Consider the following 26,240-nt stretch of genomic DNA (forward strand, 5'->3'; position numbering starts at 1 on the left):
AGGAGTAATCTTAGGCAATATTTCTTTACAGAGAGGGTGGTGGATGCATGGAACAGCCTCCCTGTGGAGGTGGTGGAGACAAAAACAGTATCTGAATTCCAGAAAGCATGGGATAAATTCAAGGGATCTCTAAGGAAGCGATGAGAATTATAATGCTAAATTAATTGGACAGATGGGCAGACCGGATGGGCCATGCAGTCTTTTTCTGCTGTCATGTTTCTAATATCAACATCAACATATATCATGCTACAGTCCCATGCAGCAAAAGAATGGATACCATCAACTCTAGATGTACAACCATCCGCTGATGCAGCATCTTCAATACCATAAGCTGCTCGCTTGGAAGTCAGGTTTTTTCCTACCACAACATGAGCTACATTTAAAATTCCAATTTAATTTTAAAGATCTAAGCTGCAGGTCTCTGAGGATGTAGGTGATCCAGAACCCTGCTTGACAGTGGGCTTGCGCCTACCAGGATCCTCGAAAGTGTTAAGTGCCCAGAATCTTGGACAGTGGCTTCATGATGCTCTCATCTCTCCCTCCTGTGATGCTGTAACCTGCATGCATGCAGAGGGCACTGGGCAGCATCAGACCTTTTAGACCCTTAGCTTCAGATGGCATCTTTCAGCATGGGGTTGTAACAGTGGCAGCGCAGCAGCAGTTGCACGAATTGCTGCTGTCATGCTACCTGCGAAAACCTTGCACTCATCTACCACCAGGTTATTCTTTACTGGTAATACTGATAATATGACGTAAAATTATTCATTTATACAGTATATATGGGGCTGCACAAGAAAGCAGCAGAGTGTTTTTTAATACATTCTACTATTCTTTATGAGTACAGTTGGGCTAATTGCGGAACAGGAGGATACAGTCACAGAGAAAGCCGATGGCAAAGCAGAGGATAGGAAAGTCTCACACAGTGGGGGAACACGGACAAAAGGACGCAGTATGTCCTGAGTGGATCCTGAATCCCAGTCCCAGCCTCTAACCCCAAAGGCTCTTCATTGGGCAGTACAACCAACTTCTCAGAGCAGCAAAGGGATGGTTTGTGTCTGCCTGCTTGCCACATCTCCCATGGCCCTGTCACCTCATCACCCTAGAGAAGGGGGGTCCATAGAAAAGAAGGCTGCGGACAAGCTGGCACTCCCACTGTGTTAGAGATGAAGGATACGGCAGGGAAAAGATGATACCCACAGAAAATGGTAAAAAGATGATACCCCCATATTCTGAGAATGTTAAATACCAGATTTTAATAGTACGGAGGGTAACAAAGCGCACCTGAAATGCTACAGAGCGAAGCAAAGTGTCTGCTGTCAGATTGTCGGTTAACAATGCCTCGCCCGTAATCTGCAGATATACCTCATACATATTCATAGTGAATATCCTGAAACTGCTGTGGCACTTCAGTTGCCTGACCCTGATCTGCTTCCTCGAACTGTAATAGAGTGGAGACTCGCAATGGCCATCAAGCAACACCATTTCTTTGTGTGCAAGTATTCGTGGACCACCCACAGATTCCTGAAGAAATATACAACTGTTCACTGGCCTGAACTTTGCAATATCCAGTATCTGTCCACCTAGCTACTTAGCTGTTGGTCTAGTCATATTTATATCTCCTACACATCACCTTTATATAATAGGTAGATTATATATATATATAAAACAACATATATCCATCTACATTCCTTGTACTGAATCTACCCACATTTCAGCTGAGGTTGTGGCTAATTCACTATTCCCCAGGAAGAATAATGGAAAGGAGGGATGTCTTAGTTTTTCAGTGCTGTTGGCATAGTGCCAAAAATGAGAGGGCTCGTTACTGCATTAGAAAACAGCCTGACCTGGAAACGGCAGTCGGACCCATCCTGATGTGTCCCATTACGCTAACTAGATTTGAGTGACCACGAACTGAATATTTTGAGAGAACTGTGCCAATGTGTAGCCTGAGGGCCAACAGAGACATAAGATTATTAGTACACCCTGCCGCATACAATGGAGGGAGGGAAGGGAGAAGCCCAAAAAAAGCAATCAGAAAATTCCTTTCAGATTTTATTTATTTATTTAAAAGATTTTGTATACCGTCATTCGTAGTTATTTATTTATTTAAAAGATTTTTGCATACCGTCATTCGTAGTTACATCACAACGGTTCACAATATAGTATCCAAAACACAACAAATTTCAAATATCATAAAACTAAAATACAATCATAATAAATACTCTAAAAACTAATAAAATAACTAAAACCTACAATTATGCGTTGGATACATAGGCTTGCTCAAAGAGCCATGTCTTTAGACCTTTCTTAAATCTCTTACAATCGTTTTCAAGACGTAATGCCGTTGGCAAACTGTTCCATGAAGTACGACCTGCTATTGAGATAACTCTATCTCTGACTAAATCCAGATGCGCAGTACTTAGTGATGGAACTGAGAGGAGTCCTTTATTTGCAGATCTTAGGGACTGGTGTGGTGTGTGCATGCGAATTGAGAAATTTAACCAGTCTGTTTTATGGTCTTTATGAGCCCAGCTGTAAATGAGGAGGCCCCAACGAAACCCAAACCAGCCACCTTCTGGCCTGATAGAGCAGCTCATTCTTGCTTCATTTACCCACAGACTCTTCTAATAAAGTCCGATGGTGGTTTTTATTTTATATATATATATATTTTTTTACTTTCTTTTAGCAATCATTCTGGAACTGGGAGGGATTGGCTTTCTGGTGGAAAACAAATCGGATCAGTACGATGATTTGAGACTGTGAGCATCAGACACCTAACTCCTGACCTAACTTGCCTGTCATGATATGATCGGAATAATTTTTAAAGTTCTCATGGAGCTTGCAGGCCCCACAGTTTTTCCCTTTCAAAATTGGACTTTTAGGGTATATGGCAGTACTTCCGCTGAGGAAAGCAAGCATGAAGATTTGAAGATCAAATCTCCCCACATACTTTAACCCTCCTGTCTTCCTCTTGCCTCCAGGAATGTCCCCTTTTCTCCACCCCTTTTCTCCACCGGCGGACCATTTTTCAGAAGCCTGTTTTGTGTGTCTAAAATTTTGGAAACTGACCTCCGTGTTTTGTAATTCAACCAGTTCAGCCTTTTTGTAGTTGCTCAGGAACATGCAATCAAAATCTAAACCTGAAGCGTCTCTTAACGCAGATGGGATGTGCATTAAAGCAGTGCTTCCACTAACATTACACAGCACGGGACATTGCACTGCAATGTGTGCCCAAGTGCCACAGCTCCATTACACAAAATTGTGCCGACTATGTTACCTATGGGACAACATTTCTACAGAACGCCCAGACGAGGTCAAATGAGATGATCCATTCTGCTATATTTCTCCATGCCAGTGTTAAACTCAGCAGGGTCTTGGCATGCAGGCTGCAAAGGTTCACTCACCAAATGGGATTTTTTTCCCTTCTCTGTCTTAGCCGATAGCACATTCAGACCCCTAATTGTTATCTCAGCAGAGGAAGTCTATTACTCATTCTGACATGCTCCCCTTTAGCTGTTTGTTGCAGTGATGTTATATTAATGAGGCTTGCAAAGAAATGAATAGCAGATCAAAGCCAGTCTTGTGCTCCACTAACTTATTACTTTCAGGGATTTGTTTTACTGGGATTTTAATGTTGCTGGTGTTTGTTTTTAAATTGCAAACCGTGCACTCGTTTGCTTTAAGCCAGAGATACACCGCACCTGATGCCTTTTCATAAGCATAACATGGATTACCATGAACTTCTTCCACGTCACCTGCTCTGCCCTTAGTAACTTCAGATCTGCTTGAGATGAATCTTCAGCAAATCTGTATAAACATATATGAGAGCGACACACTCACATTCCTGATATTTTAGCTGCACAAGATTTCCAACTCAACACTCCTACATGTTAACAAATAACTGTATATGGCCCATCAGCCTTTGTCCACTTTGAATTATGGGATTTGCAGGTCTGTTTTTCTGAGGGAAAGCAGGACATGTCTGAGAATGTGGTGAGATGCAAATTATAAAACCAGCAGCACTTGGCAGGCCTGTGGCGGATGACCTGGAAGCGCTTTGGTCAACCTTACTCTGTGTTATTACAAATAGCAGCAGCCATTCTCGACACACGGCGTCACAGACGACAACGTGACATGGCTACAGAATGAAACTGCATGCCATGCATTTGGTCGGTGCACACTGGCAATGCCGCGTCAAGAAAATACAGGCTGCTGGCTTATGGGTAGGTGACAATTTTGGGCAATTTTCAAGCCGTCTACAATCTCTTTTCGCAGAGAGACTAGCATTTTCAGGCCAGGCGCTGATCAGAGGCTCGGTGGTGTGACCCAGCTGGCTGCTATTACAGTGATTGAAGATGGATCTCCCGCAGAGACTCGGAACAGTTTACCAACACGGCCGATGTACTCAAAGGGGCCTCTGTACTAAAGGTTCTCTCGTTTTGTCTCTGAGAAAAATGCCGAGTACATCAGGCCCCAGAGTCAGTCTTTTTAGGGTTATTTTGATCAAGGGGGAAAAAAAAAAAAAAAAGACAACTCCAAGACTTATAAATGTCCGAATTGTTTATAAGAAGGATTATGTTGGTTCTGAGTCAGTATGCTGGGGGCTAGCTCCGATGGTCCTGTGCAAACAAAGAGTGGGATTCAGTAAAATTAGAACTCCGTTTTCACTGAGGGAATTTCCAAACCTGGAAACAAGGAGGACAACCAAGCAAAATAATTCAGCTCTCTTTTGCTGCACTGATGAAAAGATTGTGCAAGGAAATATTAGCGGGGAGAGGGAGATCCATGCATCTTATATAAAAAACCAAAAATAAATAAATAAATAAATCTTACACATACACAAGTGCTTTGCTCCGGTCAGAATAAAACCTGGGACGTCTCTTAGCTGAACAGAGGGCTGGGATTACACACACACACAAGTGCTTTGCTATGGTCAGAACGGGGCTAATATTCAAAAGAAGCTTTGCTCCTAAATTTAGGCCTCTAAATTATGTGCTTAAGTCAGGAACCTATTTTCAGCTGAATTTAGGTGCCTAAGTTTTCAGCTGAAAATTCACATAAATTAGGCTCCTAAATTTAGGCCTGCTATTTATCTGCCTAGATTTAGGCTCCTAAATTAGGTGCCTAATTTAACTAGGATCCTAAATTTAGGCATTCAGCCTTAGTACATTTTTAAAAGAGCCAATTTAGGATACTTAACTCCAAAAGTTAGGATCCTAAACTCTTTGAAAACTGGCCCCAATAAAACTTGGGATGTCTCTTAGCTGATCAGAGGGCTGGGATTTGTTTTTTATTGTGTTGCCCATTCCCCATATGATCAAATGGTCGCACAAGTAAGAAAACAGACTACAGCCCACTACCATTAGCATGGAGGTGTGCCCACGTGCTCTCTCGACACTGCAATATTTAACCAAACCTGCTCCAGTGTTTTTGCTTTGGCCTATTTCATCTCCTTGTTTGTTCTGCATTCGGAATCCTATACTTTCTTGCTTTTTTTCCTTTGTCTGTCTATGGGACCTATTTGTGGCCCCATAAGGATCACTACTGACAAACAGAAATCCCCTCCCTCCCTCCCCCTGATGTTGGAATAACTTATTTTGATGAATGGGGGTGGGAATAGGTCATCTTTTCTCTTTACCCCATCTGCCAACTAAGCAGCTGCCACTTTTTCAGAAGAAAACTCTTTTATAAGTTCCAGGGTCAGACACGGCTGCAGCCAAGCCTCAGCATGGGGTTATCCATGCAAATGTGCCCCAAACACACTCACTTGCACAATCAGGCAGACACACCAATTAATTACAAATTTCAAGAGAGAACTGCTGAGCTGGGCCTAATGCTTCTGAAGCTTAGATGGTGACGCAGACCCTTAGGCCTGTACAGAGTGCTGAGATAAACAGCAAGTGCAGTGTAGATTCCAGGAGCAGGACCACCTGGTACAATCACCCATGCAGGGCGCCTGCCCTATCGATAGAATACGAGACACTGGCAGGCCAGCGCGTGCATGTGTGGTGGTCAGTGAGCCGAGAAACACTGACCGAGTGAGCCATTTTCTCGGCTCACTCGGTCAGTGAGCCGAGAAAATGGTAAGAAAGTTTAATGATACACACATCAATTATTTTGGAATCCATGAAGCATCTTGTACCTATACAGGATCACAAAGCACTTCACAATATTCAGCGATTCTAAAATTAACTACAGCCAGCGTGGCTGAGTAACTCAGGGTTACGTTGGCACAGATAGACGGATTTACCCCCAAGTCACACACACACGGTGGGAAAGCTGGGATTAGAATTGAGGCAGAGTCACAAGATTCTGAGGCAGAGCTGGGATTTGGACTGGGATCTTGTTTGAGGGGGGGGGGGAGGGTCAGGGAACCACAGTTTACCCCGGAGAAAGTCAGAGCTTCTCTTCCGCTTTCAGTAATCGTATGGACTTCTAGCTCGCCTTTACAAACGATATTCAGGGCAGCCTGCAGCACTAAGTATTCAGTAACAAGTCTCGTCCCAGAAGTGCTTGCAACCTAATTCACTGCTTAAGGGTAATTTACTAATTGCCAGATTGGTGTAAGGCATGCACAAACATTTTACTCGTGGACTTTGCACCAATTTCAAACTGAAATACATGCACACTGTCACTTTGAAAATTACATAAGAGCATAAGGCTTGCCATACTGGGTCAGACCGAGGGTCCAGCAAGCCCAGCATCCTGTATCCAACAGTGGCCAAGTCAGGTCACAAGTACCTGGCAGGATCCCAAGGGGTAGATCCCAAGAATAAGCAGTGGATTTCTGCAACTCTCCCTTAATAATTAATGGACTTTTCCTCCAGGAACTTGTCCAAACCTATTTTAAACGCAGCTATACTAATAACTTTCCCCACATCCTCTAGCAACGAATTCCAGAGCTTAATTACGCATTGAGTAAAAAAAAAATATTTTATTAGTTTATAATTTATCACCCAGTAACTTCATTGTGTGTCCCCTGGTCTTTGTACTTTTTGAAAGAATAAACTGATTAAAGTTTACTTGTTCCATTCTACTCATTTTATAAATCTCTATCATATCCCCCCCTCAGCCGTCTCTTCTCCAAGCTGAAGAGTCCTAATCTCTTTAGCCTTTCCTCATAGGGGAGCTGTTCCAACCCCTTTATCGTCTTGGTTGCCCTTCTCTGTACCTTTTCTAATTCTGCCATATCATTTTTGAGATGTGGTGACCAGAACTGCACACAATTCTCAAGATGAGGTTGCACCATGGAGTGATACAGAGGCATTATGGTACTCTCTGTTTTATTCTCTATTCCTTTCCTAATAATTTCCTAATTATCCCAGGAAAACTACCTGCACATGTTTACACCTATTAATCCATGTGGGTATTTTTTTTAGGGGGGGGGGTTGGGAGGTGTGGAATTCACATTTAACTTTCAAAATTCAAAAGTATGCTTGATAGCCCTCCCCCAAGACCACCCCTGAGAACGTGTCAGCTCATTGCGGATAAAAGTACAGCACATACAGGCCCCAGCACAGACGTTTACCTGTATACAGGTTTTACCCAAGATGATGACTAAGAATTACCCAATGGGGGGGGGGGGGGGGGGCGGGCGTCAGTGGGGGAAACTGGATTTGAACTCGTTTCCCTCTCAACCCATTCCTCTAACCGCTAGGCCATGCCTAACCACACCTAGAGACTTTTCCACATGACCGCTATGAGTACAGAGCTTCTCAAGTGATGAAAGGCTGAAGAGCATCATGTATTAAAGACGAGAAATGTAAGCGTAGCAGAAGGGGGTCTGGCTGCAGGTAGTGCTGCGATGCTCTTATTTACTGCTATTACTTAGCTAATGCATTCTGTAGAGCCCCCTGTGTCACTGGTAGACTAGATATGATTGTATTATTGACTTTCTCGTTTCAGACTATAATTACAGCTTTAGAACATTTAACTTCATTGCTCGGTTATTTTTCTTTTTTTTTTTTTTTTTTACAGTGCAGTCTTCATGTCTTTGTCAGAAGGTGACATTACAGCTCACTGCAAGCCATGAATCCATTAGCAATCTCTCTCCTCCTCATCAAATCCCCTTCCCTCTGTGTCAGCCTCCCTCCCGTTTCTGGGTCTTCCTGTGTCTCTCTCTCTGTCTCTCCCTCCTTCGAATACTCCTCCTGGGACCCAGCTAAAAACATGGGGAGGAAGCGTTCTCAGCCCCCAGAGGGAGGAAGACTCTGTCACCGCTCAACGTAGACATGCGTCTCTTGAATTATTCAGTTGCCGAATCTGGCGTAGGGGCATAAAGGAGGTCGTTACCACTGCTGAGATGTGGATTCCATTGCGAGATGCTGGTCAAATTGTAGGCTGCAAGGGCTTCCTGACAAGGAAGATAAAGTTAATAGAGCATGCCCTTTCAGCTTAAACAGAGGAGTTTGGCTTGAGTTTGTGTTGAGCCACTGCTAAGAGCAATCGTTGAGATCAGCCCCTCTTTTGATGGTTATACGTACGTAGGTCTTTAAGTCTTATCTCATAGAACTTGAGGTGAAGATCCAGCTCTATTTTGGATCGCCTCCTGCCTGTCTGTAACCTTTTGAGGGTATGGCCTCTAGAAATGGTCACAAAAGATGAGACCTCACTCATGACAAGGGTCAATCCTAGTGGGTATGGGGGCCCAGAGCAAACCAATCTGTGCAGGCTGCCTTAAAAGTTTTAGATAATTAAAAATAGCTCACCATGATCTCTCACCCTCCTCCTCTCTACATGATCCTCTCCACATAGTTGTTAATTTCTTAACTCCCTCCATCAGGGGCAGAATAGAAGTTTCCTACTTGCTTTTGCTGGCTTCAATTTGAAGCGGGGCAGGTCCAGCAAGAGTACAGGGCACCACAGGTTCACTCTTCATATTGAAGCCAGCAGAGAAGGAAGCACACGGGTAGAGAGGTCATTCTCCTGCCAGAGGGAGGGAGGGACAATGGGATTATAGAGAGGTTCATACCTGGGAGTGGAAGGAGGGAGGGAGATGCTCCCACTACCATGGCACAGCAAAGACTGGGTAGGTGGTAGACGGTTTGCGAAAAACTTGCTTGCTAAGTGATGAGTGTGGGGAGCTCCAATGCTTGGGACCTGAGACAGTCACCCTGATTTGCCCTATCCTTCAGCCAGCCTAGCTAACAACCTGTACAGACAGAGGCTTTCCTGGCAACATATTTAAGTAGATTTTAATATAATTATCCCGTCGTCTTCTTTAGATGTCTCCTCCTCTGCTGCTTTGCTTGCTCTCTTTTCCCGCCTCCCTTTTCTAGTGCACATTCAGTATTTTAAGGCTCACACTCTTGCCCCTCTGTCATCTTTATGTTGCAGTTCTCGCTCAGTCACTCACCCTCTCTCCCTTTCTGTTCTGCTGCTGTGGATTAGGTGTATTTTAGTCACACGTTTCCAGGGCTTCCAGAGTTTAATACACCTCCTGCCCATCGATCCCAGCATCAAAGAAACATCTGCATTAGGTTTCACTTCCTTCACCCCAAGAAGCCAGTCCCGGTGCTGAAGTGCCTTTATTGATTTACTGCACAGACTTCACTTCCCTGTTTGTTTAATTAACAGCCATTTGCCCCCAGAAACTCTACTGAGAAGTGAAGCTGAAAACTGTAAGGCAAGCAAAGATTTAAAATAAGAGAGTAGTTCTGCTTGCTCAGGTAGCATACTCCGAGGAGCCCTGCAAGTGATGGGCGTTGGGGGCTGCTCAGCTTCAATTGCTCCTCTCCCCCGCTCAGCCCTGTCCACACTTCACCTCTTCCCTCTCCCAGGTTGCAGTAAATCCGCACTCCAACGACAGCGGGCCCTGAGGGTTACCATATCTGTAGCTCCAGGGAATCAGAGGCAGACGTCTCTCTTGCTGTTGAGGAAGATACTTTGGGCTGGGAGGGAGGACCTTGGAGTAGCTTCTTGCAAATCAGTGCTCGGTGGTCAGACTAATCCGAGTAGACCCCTGAGGGCCATGGAATTAGCCAGTGGTGAAGCAGAGGGCAGGTGATCGGGCTGAGTTGTCCTCGATGGAGCTGCTAGTGTGACACAAATCCATTCATGCTATTTTTTTTATATCCTCTAACAGGAAGGAACATGAAAAAAGATAGTGAAGAATGGGCCAGGGAGTGAGTTGATTCTGGGGGAGGTAGAGGCACATGCATGGTGTCAGAGTCCTCACTCTTCAAACGGGGCCCTAACCTGTAATTCATACAGCTCTTGCAATGGTCCAGGCAGGACTCAGCTGGAATATCCTCTTCCGAGGAGGTTTTTTTTTGCTATAGCAACACAGGATGGGGGGGGGGGGGGGAGCGGAGGGGAATAAACCTGCCCATTTTCCGTGCAAGGCAAGAATGAAAAGTCCTAGTGTGCGACACAAAAAAGGAACCTTCCACTTATATCCTTGCACTAATGTGGGTTAGGGACTGGCTGCATAGCCCCCTGCCTGTTTGCTTCATGAGAGGACATCAGTGACTTGGATGATGAGGACAAGCCTTTAAAAATAAACTGGGGATGTAGACCCCCCTAGAGGTGGAGGGTGGGGACTGGGCTGATCGGCATTGGCGAGAACAAAGGATGTGGGTTAGGAATCTTTTAAACAAAGACAGAGGTTTGCTTAGGCACTGCGAAGATTAGAAAGTGCCCCGGTGTCCCCAGCCACTGAGGGTGAAGTGTGAGGCATTCAGATCTGGCAGAACAGGAAGGTAAAGCCACTACGGATCCGCATGTGCCCCACCCCCAGCCTGGACATGTCCTGAAAATTTGATGTGGACAGGACACCAAGCAGAAAGGTTTTTAAGGACACAAATACACACACAGACCCAAAACAAACACAAGCACAGCAATCTCTTAAGCCTTCCTTTCCTTCAGAAGGAAGGCTCTCCTTCGTTGGCGGCCAGAAATGTAACTTAGGTGAGGCACTTTATCCCAGGGCATTCATTGGGGAGGAGGGGGGGGGGGGGGAGAATATAGGCCACAGCCCCAGGACTAGGAGGTGGTGGGGGCCTCTCACATAAGCATTCCGGGCCCTTCAGCCCTGTCCTATGCACAAGATAAGAGGGCACAGAATGTTCAGCCCAGTCCAGACGTTAGATTGGCTGAACAGCAGCACCCGAATGCCATTGCCACCGGTATGAAATTATTTGCTTGAACTTGTTTTCTGTTTCCATCTGATTCGGCTGGTTCCAGGTCATCACCTACAAGTTGCTGGCACTTTAAACTCCAGGCCTAATGCATTCTGGGAGCTGTTGTCTTGGAGGACATGAGGAACTGGACATCCCAGAATGGTTTTAAGTTTAGTTGAACAATTCAGGACTTGCCCCAGATTAATAATCTGAACCTGATGACCTAACCCATCCTAAGTACCAGTTACAGCACTTATAACTCCCCCCCCCCCCTTTCCTAATTTTAACATTTCAGGAGGAGAATCTACTGGATATTCATAAATGCAAAAGATCAAACTTGGAGTCTAAGAAACTCATTGATTTGAACCATGTAGAAGCTGAACTTGGGATTGTGTGGGTGTATCAGGATTTAGACTTGTTTTTTACATACCAACATCAGCTTTAGATCTGCTCAGCTGTAACCCTTAGGACCTCTACTAGAGAAAATGCCCTGGGTTCCCTAGAGACTTCAGCTAATGGAGCGTCCGCCACACAGAAGATGGCATTTCCGTGACTAAACCACCACACATAGCTCTTGTAGGGCCCCGACCTCCTGCCACCGTGTAACACAGAAAAATCAATCAGTGGCTAATTACCTCCCAGGCTTAATTGCAATTCACAGGGCAGAGTGGGCCTCCCTGAACAAATGATAAAATCTGAGGATCGATCTCAGGTGATGGGGGACATTGCAGTAACAGCTCTTTCATACAGTGAAGATTTCGCAAATTCATTTAGAAGAGCAAGGAAGGCCATCAATGACCATACAATAGGGGGAGGCTTCGTATTAAGGAAGGAAGAAAACCCAAACAAAATGGGAAAGGACTAGGGGATTTTACTTTGCAGGTAGCTTACAGGCTTGGCCAACACCAATCATGCATATCAACTAGATCTTTTCTGGATGGGGTCTTTCAATTTAAGGTTAGTCTCATGCTTTCCAGTGTATGCCACTGTCTCATTACCTTCAAGCGAGTCGCACTTGTTCAGACAGTCCCTAACAATGGCATCTGTTCAGCAATCTCCACTCAAATTACACTTTAGCATGCAAAAGCTTATTTATATTCCAAGCCCTGACAGCTTTAATGAGGGATGTGGGTACTTCCTGAACCTAAAGGCATGTCCATACTAACAAACACTGACATATTACTGCAACCCAAGGTGGACTAGCTGAATCTCACCCCAGGACAGGTTTCCCACCCCCAGGAGTAAAATATCATTTTCAAAGTGCTGATTGTGCATCCCCAGAAAATTCCCTGCTTACACTTCAAAACTAATTTAATGGAAACAGTTTTGAAGTAAACAATTTCTGAAAATGCCACCTTTTGATCTCCCTCAAATGCCAACAACCCAGAAGCTGGTCTCCAACATTTGTTCTTGAAACGAACTGCACTACCATATGAGAACTCAAATTAAACTACTGGTTATGTGATCGATGAGTGGAGGACATGGATCCCATCAGCCTGGTCAGTTGCATTTGGATTATAGTAATTGTCTCGGTTATTGTTTTGATTATAGTAACTTTGCTAATCATCACTGTTTTTAGTCGAGTGTTGTTTTGGTGTCATGTCTTTGTTATATGTGATTTTGTTTTGTTATGGTGGGTCTTTTATATTATAAGGCATATTGAGTTTTGATTGCATGATTGATTTCATATACTGCCTTCGGCAACGGTTATAAAGCTGGTTAAAAAATCTGTTAATTAAATGAAATTAAATTTAACAGAGGTAGCATCAGCAGGGTCCGCAAATGTTCATAGAATTAAATCATTCTGTCACGAGCTCGTTAGGACGTGTCTAAATATTCGAGCTCCTTCAATTGGCCTGCTGTCCCCCCCTTATTATGGGCATCTGGATGGCGGGCTGGCTGGCTGGACTCACCTCTGTGATGCGTGGATTGGTGCACTTCACGTTCTCACTGGACCAGTCGAGCCACTGGCTCTGTGGCGAGCTGCAGTGCTGGTGGAGGGCGCACCGCCCTTCCCCTTTGCACCACCCACACTCAAACTTCTGGTCAGCCTTCAGACATAGGCCGCAGCTTTCCCGCTGAGCCGCACACTTGTACAGGTGAACTATGGGAAGGAGAGAGAGGAAAAAGAGAGAGAGAGAGACTGAGGGCCCAGAGAGAATGCAGCTGCAGAGAAAATCCTGGCAGAACACTCAAAAGGTTTTGCTTGTTTTCTTTTTATATTAGATAATTACAGTGCTGCACTAAGCAATGTTTCAGAATATAGCAATATTGTACAAATTTAGCAATAAAGGGTTCATCTGTTTTCCGCTGTCCTCATTTTTCTGTATTTGCAAATTGAACAGTACATAAGAATAATATGTTCTCTTTCATTTCCGAGAACATCAAAGAAATATTCATTTCTCGGAATAATCATTCTTCATGTCCACCTGAACCAACGTCCAAATGCATTTGCTACAAACCGAAGAGGAACTCTAATGAGTGACCACACACTGATGTGGAAAGAAAAGACCTCTTGGTCTTGGCTAAGCAAAATTCAGTCTAGTCTGTAGAAGAAATTGTCAAGATGGTGCCAGCAGCAAACCAGGCATTACCTTTAATGCTCTCCGGATTGTCAATGATGAAGTTTCCGTTCCACACTACAGCGAATTCCACGGGCAGGTTGCTGATGTCCATCCCATCATACAGGTACTGAGAAGAGAGGAGGAAAAACAGTGCTGAGTGTGGGTCTATACACCATACAGGTATTTATTGATTTTATGTGAGCTTATCCTGAAGTCTATCCTGTATGCTGTGTAACTTGTTTCAGAATTTTACCTTGTGAAAGGACAACTATTGTAAATCGCCTAGACCTCTTTTTGTGACAGGCAATTAACAAATTTTAGTAAAATGAAATGAAATGAAATCTAGCAGGATCAGTGACTATGCTGCCAATGTTAACACCGAATTTCAATAAAGGCCCACTGAATCAAAAGTTTGAGCGCTCTGCGCTGTCATATCCTGCACATAGTCAACATGAGCGAGATGGGCAAAACAGTCACTCTCTGAAACATATTCCTAAGTCAAATACATAACAGATGTGACTCCTGATGTCACTAGATGAGCAAATGGCTTCCTGTCAATCGGACTGCCCACGCAGAATCTTTATAAAATAGAACGCTACCATTCAGTTATGCTGATTGTATTGTTATGGGGCTATTGCTTGGAGACCGAGAAATGCAGCATTCTTATTTTTAAAAAATATTCTACTATTTCAGTAAGATTACAGAACAATGGCATTATGGCTCTTCCTTCCAGCTGCATTCCGAATGACAGCAGCAACCAATCAGAAAGAAGCTGCTACCCAAGCAGCTAATCAAAATGCATCTTACAGCCCATTTTATTCCTGATTATTAAACATCCTGTACATTGGACAGCAGACAGGAGGAAGAAAATTAAAAAAGAGCACATTTAATTCTCTTGCTCATCTTATCTATTTGGTTCTATATAAGGAGATTGATATTCAAAGACTTTGTCCAGGTAACTTTTGGAGTTACCAAGACAAGAACAGAGATTTCAAAATTCACCTCTCGCCGCTCCCCAGCTAAATTTTGTCCAGGTAACTTGGTCCCTGCCTGCATAAGCTGGGTCAAAAGAGGCAGGGTTCTAGGGGCGGGCTAGACTTTAGCCGGTGAGCGCTAATATTCAGTACTAGCAGGTTAATGTAAGCCAGGTGAGAACGAATGAGGGTCAGAAAAAGAGCTGTTCTAAAGTTACCAAGCAGCTTTATCTGGTAACTTTAGCTAGGTGTATTCAGCACAACACTTATCCAGGTATTTGCCGCTTAATATCTGGATAAAGTTACCTGCTAATCAGCTCACTGAATATCAACTTCAAGGTGTCTTACAGTACCTGATAACATACTTAGATTTATGCATGAAGGTGACCATATGGCTCCATGTCACAAAAGGACAGGCTGAGCCACTCCTGTTTTGTATCTATCAACTTATATTTGCAGCTTTCCCAAGAAAAAGCACTGGGGTAATATCAGAACTGGCTCTCCCTGCCCCTTTTGCCTTGCAGCTATCTGGTCACCTTGCCTTATAGGCTTAATTTTGGGATATGGCTCAGAGTAAGCATTACTTATTCTGATGTAGCTGGTTGCTCAATGGGCCTCTTTTTAAAAATCCACATCACATGATTTGAGTTGTTCATCATGGTAGGTATAGTAGTTGAGCAGCAGACTCTCTCCCTGCCCACCCCCCCTCCCCCCACTCGAACTTTTCTTACTGAGTTATTCTGGCACTGGACACTAGAGCTGTTGAAGCGCAGTGCAGGGACACGGTGGATCAGTCCCTGAATGTTCAGCATGCATTCATATCCACGCTGCCCAGACTGTGGCTGTGGCAAGTTCCGTGCCTTCAGGGTGATTGGTTTCACCTCCCCAAAAGGGATCAAAATTTCTTCTGTGGGAACTAGCTGAGGACAGTCCTGGGAATAAACACATAAGAAATGGGAATTGTACATTAAACATTTTTCAACATAACTTTGGTCAGCAAGTAGAATAAAAGTGCTCTGTGCAGGTAAAGCACTGGGAGCCGATGGCTTTCCCTTAATATTCAGAAGTTTCTAAGTCTGTTATTGAATTCAGGAACTCCTAATACTTGTTCTACTAGAAATTGGGGGTGCTTTTGAAAGAGATTTGAAACCAAAGTGTCCACTGGTTAATTTCCCTCTCACCCACCCTAGGCTTGTTCCTCTAATATAGTTCACCTGGAGAAAGAATTGGAAACAAGATAATGTAGAAATTTAGCAATTCCTTAGGTTCTCCATCAAATTAATTGAGCAAAATGAGGACTATCCAATGTAACAATTGTGGAGCCTTTATTTTGAGACAAACCATCTGGAAACTTAGGGCTTGCCCCAATTGTTCAGAACTCTTCCATGAAAGAGGAATTGGCTCACCTTAAGGCTGAATTAGCTGCAATACAGAAAATATCAGAAACTAACAAGGAATCCATACCCACTCTACAGTATAATTCAGGAACTGTTTCACCATTACCAAGGAGAACTCAAAAGCCCATGAAAAAGTAGTTTACAGTGGGCATAGATAGGACAAGACATGTCACCCAAAGACACTCATCCTTTACAAGTGTGAAGCCCACATCCCCCCTCCCCCCCACACATACTTACAAAAGTAGCAAGGAACATGGATTACTGTGGGCGCTGGAAGAGTAAGACCTGCGATGAGGAGACACACGCCCTCTCAAGTGACACAAATACAAAATGCCTTCTCTGTACTACATAATGAAGTAGCTAAAGCGATGGAAATTGAAGAGGCATCTGACAAGAAGGAAAAAACCAAGTGTATGCAAAAATTCCAGAATACAAACAATAACCATCAGACCAAGCTCATTATGCTAGGAGAGTCAATCATCAGAGGCACTAATTTGGAAACTCTTTTTTAGGGGAACACTATAGTTAAAAGCTTTCCAGGATCTTCGGCCGGTAGAAACGCTATTCAAATAGTCAATGTGATCAAAGAAGGCGGCAAGGACTATGAAGGTGATATCATCATCCATCTGGGAACCAAACAGAAACAGTATCCAAGTGGTATAGAGAGACTTCCAGTCTCTGGCGAAGCAGATTAGTCACATGTCAAAGACTATTGCCTTTCCAAAAGTCTTACCTGTTCATTGAAAGGGGAAAGAGAGACTAAGCAATATACATAAATTCAATACATGGCTCAAAACTTGATGCAAGGAACAAAGTTCTGGATATATTGGAGGCTGGGGCAATTTATGAAATAGCAAAGGACTCTGTCAAAGATGGCTTACATCTGTCTGTGGCAGGAAAAAGGATACTAAGGGATAAATTCATATCATATGCCATAAGGCATTTAAACTAAACCGACGGGGGTGGAAGGAGGACAATGGAGCGTCACCCAACAACAAAAACAAATACAAAACCAAAGGAAAAGGAAATGGGTGAAGGGAATAACAAAAGTCAGCTGAATAAGGCAAAAAACAAGTCCAAGAAAAGCAGTAAATAGAATGAGAGAAACTAGAGAGCTATGAGCAGAAATGCTCATAGTCTGGGCAATAAAATCCCAGACCTGCAAGCCTTAATAGTGGAGGTGGACTTGGATTTTGTTGCATTACTGAGACATGATTCACAGAATCTCATGATTGGGATACGGCCATACCAGGCTATAACTTGTTAAGGAAGAACAGAGAAGACAGAAAAGGGGGAGGAGTAGCTCTTTATGACAAAAACAATATCCAAGCAACTGAACTGCAAGGAATAGGGAGAGGAGAACATAAGAACATGCCATGCTGGGTCAGACCAAGGGTCCATCAAGCCCAGCATCCTGTTTCCAACAGAGGCCAAAACCAGGCCACAAGAACCTGGCAATTACCCAAACACTAAGAAGATCCCATGCTACTGATACAATTAATAGCAGTGGCTATTCCCTAAGTAAACTTGATTAATAGCCGTTAATGGACTTCTTCTCCAAGAACTTATCCAAACCTTTTTTGAACCCAGCTACACTAACTGCACTAACCACATCCTCTGGCAACAAATTCCAGAGCTTTATTGTGCGCTGAGTGAAAAAGAATTTTCTCCAATTAGTCTTAAATGTGCTACTTGCTAACTTCATGGAATGCCCCCTAGTCCTTCTATTATTCGAAAGTGTAAATAACCAAGTCACATCTACTCGTTCAAGACCTTTCATGATCTTAAAGACCTCTATCATATCCTCCCTCAGCTGTCTCTTCTCCAAGCTGAACAGCCCTAACCTCTTCAGCCTTTCCTCATAGGGGAGCTGTTCCATCCCCTTTATCATTTTGGCTGCCCTTCTCTGTACCTTCTCCATCGCAACTATATCTTTTTTGAGATGCGGTACACAGGAAAGCATTATGGGCCATCCTAAAAAAAATGAAGATGGTGCATCCATTTTTACTGGAGTGGTTTACAGGCCTCTAACTCAAATGGAAGAACTAGACAGAGAGCTGACTGAAGACATCCAAAAGGTGGGAAGGAAGGGAGATGTGTTGATTGTAGGAGATTTTAATCTGCCGGACGTAGACTGAAGGACCCCTTCTGCAGAATCTAACAGAAATAGAGAGATAGTGGATGCCCTGCAAGGGGCTCTATTCAAACAAATGGTAATGGCACCCACAAGGGAGGCAGCTATTCTCGACTTAGTGCTCATAAATGGGGATAGCATCAGAAATGTTCGGGTAGGGTCCACCTTAATACCAGTGATCAAACGATATGGTTTGATATTGCAAATAGGATACGGAGAAGTCACACGAAGACCCGAGTTTTGAACTTCAAAAATACAGACTTTGCTGAAATGGGAAAATTCCTAAAGACGGAACTTGAAGACTGGGAGAAAATGGGAGAGGTGGAACAACTGTGGGCCAACTAAAAGGAGTGATTACAAAGGCAACTAAACTTTGTTAGAAAAGTAAACAAAAGCAAGAGAAAAAGGAAACCTATCTGGTTCTGTTGCGATCAGCGGGGTCCAACCCCCATCGCCGACCGCACTCACCGGCAGCCATGACTGCAGCAGGGAGCCAGCGTCCCGGCCCCTGCATCGTGGCTGCTTTGGCTCTCCTCGGGTCCAGCTGATGGCAGCAAGAAGCGGCAGATGCAACTCTCCGACGCTCTCCACGCCGCCTTCCTCAGCAGCAGAAACGGCAGGAAGTCAGCAGCATGGCTTCAGCAAGGCCAGCCTTAGCCCCAGCCAGACACGGGCACCCGGCTCCTCCCCCTTCTTAAAGGAGCCACAGCAGGAAGTCGTCTTAAGGTTCCTGGAACCACTTCCTCTTCAGGACTATTTAAGGAGGCTTCAGAGTTTCTCCAGTGCCTTGCAATAGGTCCTGCCTGGTGTATCGTCTGCCTGTCTGATTGTTTTGGATACTTGACTTTGCCTTGCCTGCCGCCTGTGTTTGACCCTGTTTTGGATACTGGACTTTGCCTTGCCTGCCTTTCACCCTGCTTTGGATACTGGACTTTGCCTTGCCTGCCACCTGCCTTTGACCCTGCTTGGATACTGGACTTTGTCTCATTGCTGCCTGCCTCGACTCCGGACTGTCTATCCCAATACCCTGCTGGCACCCCAGCTGCCAGTCCTGAGGTCCATCTCCCGCCGACGAGGAACCGTGGTAAGCCTTTATACATTGTCATTGCGGCCCAAGGGTTCACCGATTCGTTGAATCGTAACAGGCTTTCAAAGAAGGTGGCTGATATAATAAAAATAAAAAGAACTGTTTGAGAAATATAAAGGATCCCAAAAAGAGGAACATAGGGAAGAATATCTGGTTAAACTGAGAGAGACAAAGAAAGTAATCAGGAAAGCAAAATGTCTGGCGGAAGAAAGGATTGCCAAAGAGAGGTGACAAAACATTTTTCAGATATATCAGAGAAAGGAGAAAGGTCCGAAGTGGCATAGTGAAATTAAAAGGGGAAAAGGATCAATGTGTGGAAAGAGACCAAAAAAAGGCAGAAATATAAAACAAATACTTCAGTTCGTATTAAGGAAGACCCTGGGGAAGGACAGTCGCTGGTTAATAAGGCTGTAGATGGGGGTGGACATTTGATGAAACCCCGTTTACAGAACAAAATGTATGGGAAGAGCTAGGAAAACTGAAAGTGGACAAAGCCATGGGGCCTGATGAGATTCATCAGAGGACACTTAGGGAGCTCAGAGATGTGCTGGGGGGTCCACTAAGTGACCTGTTCAATAGATCCCTGGAAATGGGAGTGGTGCCGAGTGACTGGAGAAGAGTGGTGGTGGTCCGGTTTCACAAGAGTGGGAGCCAAGAAGAGGCTGGAAATTACAGGCCGGTTAGCCTCACCTCGGTGGCGGGAAAATTAATGGAGACTACTGAAAGAAAGGGTAGTGAACTACCTACAATATGGTGGCTTGCTCGATCCGCATCAGCACGGATTCACCAGGGGAAGGTCCTGTCAGACGAATCTGATTGATTTCTTTGATTGGGTGACTAGAGAATTGGATCAGGGAAGAGTGCTTGATGTGATTTACTTGAATTTTAAGAAAGCCTTTGATAGGGTCCCACACAGAAGACTCATGAACAAAATGAGAAGCTTGGGAGTGAGTGCCAAGGTGGTGGCGTGGACTACAAACTGATTGACAGTTAGAAGACAGAGTGTGATGGTAAATGGAACCTACTCTGTTAAGTGAAGTGCCACAGGGATTGGTGTTGGATCGGTTCAACGTCTTTGTGAGTGACATTGCGGAAGGGATAGAAGGTAAAGTTTGTCTTTTTGCGGATGTTACTAAGATCTGCAAAAGAATCAACACACTGGAAGGAGTGGAGAGAATGAGACGTGATTTAAGGAAGCTTGAAGAGTGGTTGAAGATATGGCAGCTGGGATTTAATGCCAAGAAGTGTAGAGTCATGCATCTGGGACGTGGTAATCCGAAGGAAATGTATGCAACAGGGGGTGAAGCGCTGCTGGGCAAGGAACAGAAGAGAGACCTTGGGGTGACAGTGTCTGGCGATCTAAAGATGGCGAAGCAAATGTGACAAGGCGATAGCTAAAGCTAGAAGAATGCTGGGCTGCATAGAGAGAGGAATATCTAGTAAGAAAAAGGAAGTGATAATTCCCTTGTACAGGTCCTTGGTGAAGCCTCACCTGGAGTACTGAGTTCAGTTCTGGAGACTGTATCTCAAAAGGGACAGAGACAGGATGGAGGCGGTCCAGAGAAGGGCGACCAAAATGGTGGGAGATCTCCATCAAATGACTTATGAGGAGAGGGTTGGACCTAAATATGTATACCCTGGAGGAGAGGAGCAGCAGAGGAGATATGATACAGACCTTCAGATGCGATCAGCAACAGACCTTTTCTGCTGGAATAAATCCAATAGAACTAGGGGTGATAAAATGAAACTCTGGGGAAGACGACTCAGAAGCAATGTCAGGAAATATTTCTTCACGGAGAGGGTGGTGGACGTCTGGAATGCCCTTCCAGAGGAGGTGGTGAAGACAAAAACAGTACAAGATTTCAAAAGGGCATGGGATAAGCACTGTGGGTCCCTAAAGGCAAGGGGGAGGGGAATGAAGTAAGGCATGGGGTTGTCTTACTGGGTAGCGGATATTATCCTTAACAAATAGCCTTCAAAATGTGATGCAACTCCATCATTGCTTGCTGCTTCAGTGGCAGGGGAAAGAGAGGAAAAGGATTCAGACAACAACCAACAAAGATGTTGAACTGTATGATGTGTGAAAACACTTAAGCGTGGGGGTAACTTGCTTGATGCGGTGGTTACTACCTTTAACCAAAAAGCCTGATACTACAATTCTGATGCAACTCCAATATTGCACATTGCTCTCTGATTCAATGGCGGGGGCAGGGAATGGAGGGAAATTGGACTCAAACAGTAACCAACAAGAGCCCTGACCTTGGCGCTCTGAGTAACTGATAACTATGGGAGCTTGCTGGACAGACTGGAAGGCCATAGGGTCCTTTTCTGCCGTCACTTTCTATGTTTAAGTTTATAATCAGACAGCAACAAAACAGGCAAAAAATACTGCTTGAACCAAGAATCAGGTCCTTAAAGCTGAACTGTCAAATCACTAAACTGAAAAAATGAGATCATCATGGCTTGTTTTTTCACCACTGGCTTTCATGTCTTTGAACAATGTCATCATCATCAGCTGCTATGTGTAGCTTGCTGCCATTCCTCCTGAAACAGAAGATACAGCACATGTCCCATCGCACCAGCCACTGAATGCTTTTCCTGTTTTCTATGGACTGATGCTGCTTGCCATGTGATAATTTCATTATTGATCCTGCATGACAAAGGGGAAAGTCTCATCTATGTGGGATTTTCTTTTGTACTGTTAACAGCCACGGCTTTTTCATACATTCTCAGCATTTAGAAGAAGATTATCAAATGTTCAATGTACATAGCTGGGAAGCAAGATTCCAAATGGCAATATTGATAAGAATTTGTATCCCAAAGAGTGCAAGAGCTATTACCATCATGGTACCCGAGAAGCCTAACATTTGGCAGACAGTGCTAGCTCCAGAGGAGCCCCCAGCCCCACCCCGTGCCCCTGGGCAGTGGCTGGGTGGGGGAGAGGAAGATCATGGAGGGAAGATGTGGCTAGATGGAGGGGAGCGCTAAGAAAGATAAGAAATAAAAAGAAACAAACATAAAAAGTAAATTATAAGGGAAAATACACTTTTCCCATGTTGCTTTAACATTTTGATTGGTGCTCAAGTTTCCTGAATAGTTTTCCACCTCTGATTACTATGTTATGGCCTTTCCCAATTAAAAAAAACTGTTATCTATTTGCATAATTCCACGCAGGCATACACTGATGATCTCTCAGGTCCTGTGGGGGTGGGATGAGGATAGAGGCCTGACTACCCCCTTCCAGCTCCAGAATTTCTAGTCATTGTACCTTTCAAGAACAGGCTCTGCTTTTATTGGACTTTTAGCAGAAGGATCGTACCCCCCTTGCTTTGCCAACACAGCTTCTGGAAGCACACTGGGCAGAGGGGGCAACTTTAAAGCTGTGCGCAGAAGTGTAACATCCAAGGGTGCATTTCACCTGCAGAAAAAACTGCCTTTGAAAACTGAGTCATATAAGACCTGTGCATGGACCTGCATCTGATATTTCTGCTCTGCCTTTTCCCAGGAAAATATACATGTGAACTTCTGAAACATCTAAAGTACATGGGTAGGCACCAACTCTTCCCTACCCCTGTCCCTGGGAATGCCTCTCCTACCTGCATCTACATTTCTGCACATAACTACGTGCAGATGGTGTGGGCTTTTTGTTTTAAACCCATTTCTGTAGAGAAAAGGCTTTGAAAATTGCCCTTGCAGGGATGCTCACAGGCAGCCTGGTAATTCTCTCTCTAGCAATTGAAACTGATCATTATCTCTTCAATTTTAACTATATATAATAAATAAGTTTCTTGAAAGCTCTTTTCTCTGTCTTGACTAGATTGTAAGCTCCAAGGAGCAGGGGCTCTCTCTATGTGCATCTATAGGAATGATAATTAGTAAAAGTGGTAAAGCATGAAACCTGTAACAGTCTTCATACTCTCAATCAGCGCATGCAGAAGAAGATACAGTTTTATTGGCTGGCATGGGATAACCACCAAGTCTATTTTTGTTTTTTAAATGACTTTTTGTTCTTTTTTAAAACTTCTTGCTGTTATTCCCTCAATAAAATATCATCAGGCCTACAAGACCCAAAACTTTAAGACAAGAGGTAGAAGAGCTTGACTGAGCAAAATTGTCCTGGTGAACTTGGGTCTATCCTGTCCTGCTGCACAGTACAGGCAGGGAGAGAGAGAGAAGGCTCGGAGAGAAGAAGCTGCTCTGTCCCCAGAGAAAGCGAGTTTGATGCCCCCATGAAGTAGTAAGTCTTTTCAGCTCCGCGGAGCTCAAGAACAGAGAGCTCTGTAGATACCTTAAAGCCTTCCCTATTAGGCTAGGAAAAGTCACAAAGGATTGTCAGTTTAAAAACAAAATCCTTCATGTTTCATAGACAAACTAAGATCTTGACAGACATGCCAGAGAATGGAGTCTCTTCCCCAGGGCTCGAGGGTGTCTTCTATTATTGTGAAGCTAAAGAAGGGGATGGCAGGTCTGTGTCTGGACTGAAATGAAAGGTGGGGAGGAAAACTGATAACTGTTCCAAGAACCACACACAGCAGGCCTTATGGATAAGACCCTGAACTCCAGTAACGCAACAGAGGCAAAGTAGCAGCAATAAAACAGGAGACCTTAATTGTTCAAATATAGAGGGAAAAGGAACATGAGGTACCAGCTAATGGTTTAAAACATACAAAGAAATGTAATGTTGCCTGCATTACTGTCCCTAGAGTATTTTTCAGTTTAAGAAAATGTTAATGGAAACCACAAAAAGCAGACAATCCTGGGCTCTTTGTCCTCCCCGGAGGCAGCCAGCGCGTCAGTCCTTAGCACAAATTGTAACAGAAATGTGGGCTTACATACACAGCACTTCAAAATGACCCCATCTGAGCAGTTAGGATTCAGTCCAAGCTCTAGGACTGAATAGCAGCAACCAGCTCCAACCCGAAGAATCTGCAGCCTGTGAAAGCTGCACAGTGCCAGGGACTGCCAAGCTTGAACGGCAGCTCTGCGCCAAAAAAAGCTGCCGAGAAGGGACCCTTAGGTTTAGTCTTCCTCCCAGTGTTTTTAGAGAATAATTTTCAGGGCAACTTCTCTGCATAAAACAATGTTTATCAGGGAGAAGTGGCCTTTTATGAAACTGCCTGCCCGATATGCAGATAAACCTGTGCATATACCATGTTGTTGGATAAATGTACCCAGACTGCGCCTTAGGGCAGGGTTTGGATGGATGTGCACACTTTGTAAAACTCAATGGTAGAGGCTGTAGTTAGCAGTAACATGCTGGGCACACCAGCTAGCAGATGGAGCTTGTGCAGGGCAGATTTGGTGGGATAATTTTCAAAGCGCACTTATGCAAATAAATCAGCACTGAAAACTGGGTTTTCATGCGTGGCCTGTCTATTATCCTCCCCAAGCATTTTCAGGATAGCAAATAAGGGATAAACCCCAAGTCACTGGGACAGATCTCCAAAACCACTGCAAGAACAGGATTCTCCAATTACTTGGAGAACAGCAAAAGCAACTCTGGAACCCACCATCGAGACCTGGAACAAGAGTCACACATCTGAGCGATACCTCAACGCTTAGTCTGTCTTCCCTCAACTCTTTCTGAGCAGAGCTTGCTTCAAAGGCGCCCTCAGGCCCATCAATGTGCAACTTCCCGTAACCCAGGGGGGACATATTTTCCAAGCCATTTTCACACAGGTGAACTTGTCATCTTTAGCATGGTTAAAAGTACACAAATAGTTCAATACCGCAGATCCTTTTAGCCCCATTTAGGGGAGGTGTTCTTGGGGGTATAAAAACTCACACCGATTGTACTTTCAAGCCTTTATGTATTATTTTTCATAGAATATTTACTCGCATGAGAAGCAGGTGCAAAATTCAAAGGGAAAAAACACGCAGCCACTCTCTCTTTCAAACATGGTGCAGAGCCTGCAAGTAAAAAGTACCCACGGGCTTCTGAAATTACCCGCTTAATGTTTTTGCCATGGAGCAGTTGAAGACCATTATTTCAGACTTTTCAAGCTCTAGAGCGAAAGGGAAGGGGAAGGGAATTTTTCTGCTTTCATGACTAGTCTGTTAACTTGCTGCAAAACATGGAACAAGTCAGAGGCAGAGGACAAGCCAGGAACGCTGTGACCAGTGGTGACTGCCGCCTGCTTCCAGTGCCTCTCTTTCTTGCTCAGACAATGACAAAAAGATACGCAGAAGCTGCTGCCGAGGACGCGACTGTCTGAAGAAGCTCTTTTAAGTGCTGAAGAGAAACGAGTACATTAGACGATTCCCAAGGTCCCTGCCTTCTCAATGCTACAAGACATAAGATCATTTCCATATACCAAGTATCATGAGAAGGCTGACATGAAAATAAAGTGCGTTCCCTTTTGTTTTTCAGGCCCCAGACTCTTGTCTGCAAGCCTTCGCCAGTGTTTGCAGGAAGTTGTGCTCTCACACAAGAGAAGCTGTCTGGATCTCGCCAACTCTGAAGGACACGTGCTCTCTGTTCTTGCTGAAAGCTGTGCTTTGAACTCATTTTCTGGATCCAGTCTTTTTATTTTTAATTTTTTTGGGGGGGGGAGTGAGTGGGTGTTTTTCTTTTCATTTCCTTATAGGATGCTGGGGGGAAAAAATGCAGGTCCATGCAGCTGAGAAGGTCAAAGCATCAGGATATGAAGAGAGTGCTCAGAGTCGGGTGTATCTGGAAAGAGAGAGTGTAACCCCCCCGTTGACTAGAGACATTCCCACCTTGCAGGCAGGATTGCTGATTCTCTCCTCCATGCTGTATACAGTATATAGCGTGAGCAGTGATAGGAGGCTGCTTCTTGGAAATAAAGACCCCCACCACTGGCAGCTTCCCGGTGGCTTGAGCTTCCCCTTTCCAGGGGTCTGCTTTTTGGCTGTAAAGTTGTGTTTCAGATTGTAACATGAATAGAGCAGTGGTTACAAGAGGGACGGGGCACATGACCACCTCAGATGTAAGAACGCAGCA

The 26,240-nt window shown here is 44.3% G+C and overlaps 1 protein-coding gene across 1 annotated transcript in view; it reads right to left on the reverse strand.

Moving 5' to 3' along the window:
* PLXNA2 (plexin A2) overlaps window positions 1-26,240 on the reverse strand; it is a 315,878-nt gene that overhangs the window by 78,065 nt on the left and 211,573 nt on the right. The window contains exons 10-12 of the mRNA XM_029572653.1: window positions 15,390-15,590; window positions 13,715-13,811; window positions 13,034-13,224 (exon numbers count right to left, since the gene is read on the reverse strand). Of these exons, the coding sequence (XP_029428513.1) occupies window positions 13,034-13,224; window positions 13,715-13,811; window positions 15,390-15,590 (489 nt within the window). The remainder of the gene's footprint in view (window positions 1-13,033; window positions 13,225-13,714; window positions 13,812-15,389; window positions 15,591-26,240) is intronic.

The sequence above is a fragment of the Rhinatrema bivittatum genome, chromosome 12 (assembly GCF_901001135.1).
Source record: "Rhinatrema bivittatum chromosome 12, aRhiBiv1.1, whole genome shotgun sequence".
Classification (NCBI taxonomy): Eukaryota; Metazoa; Chordata; class Amphibia; order Gymnophiona; family Rhinatrematidae; genus Rhinatrema; species Rhinatrema bivittatum.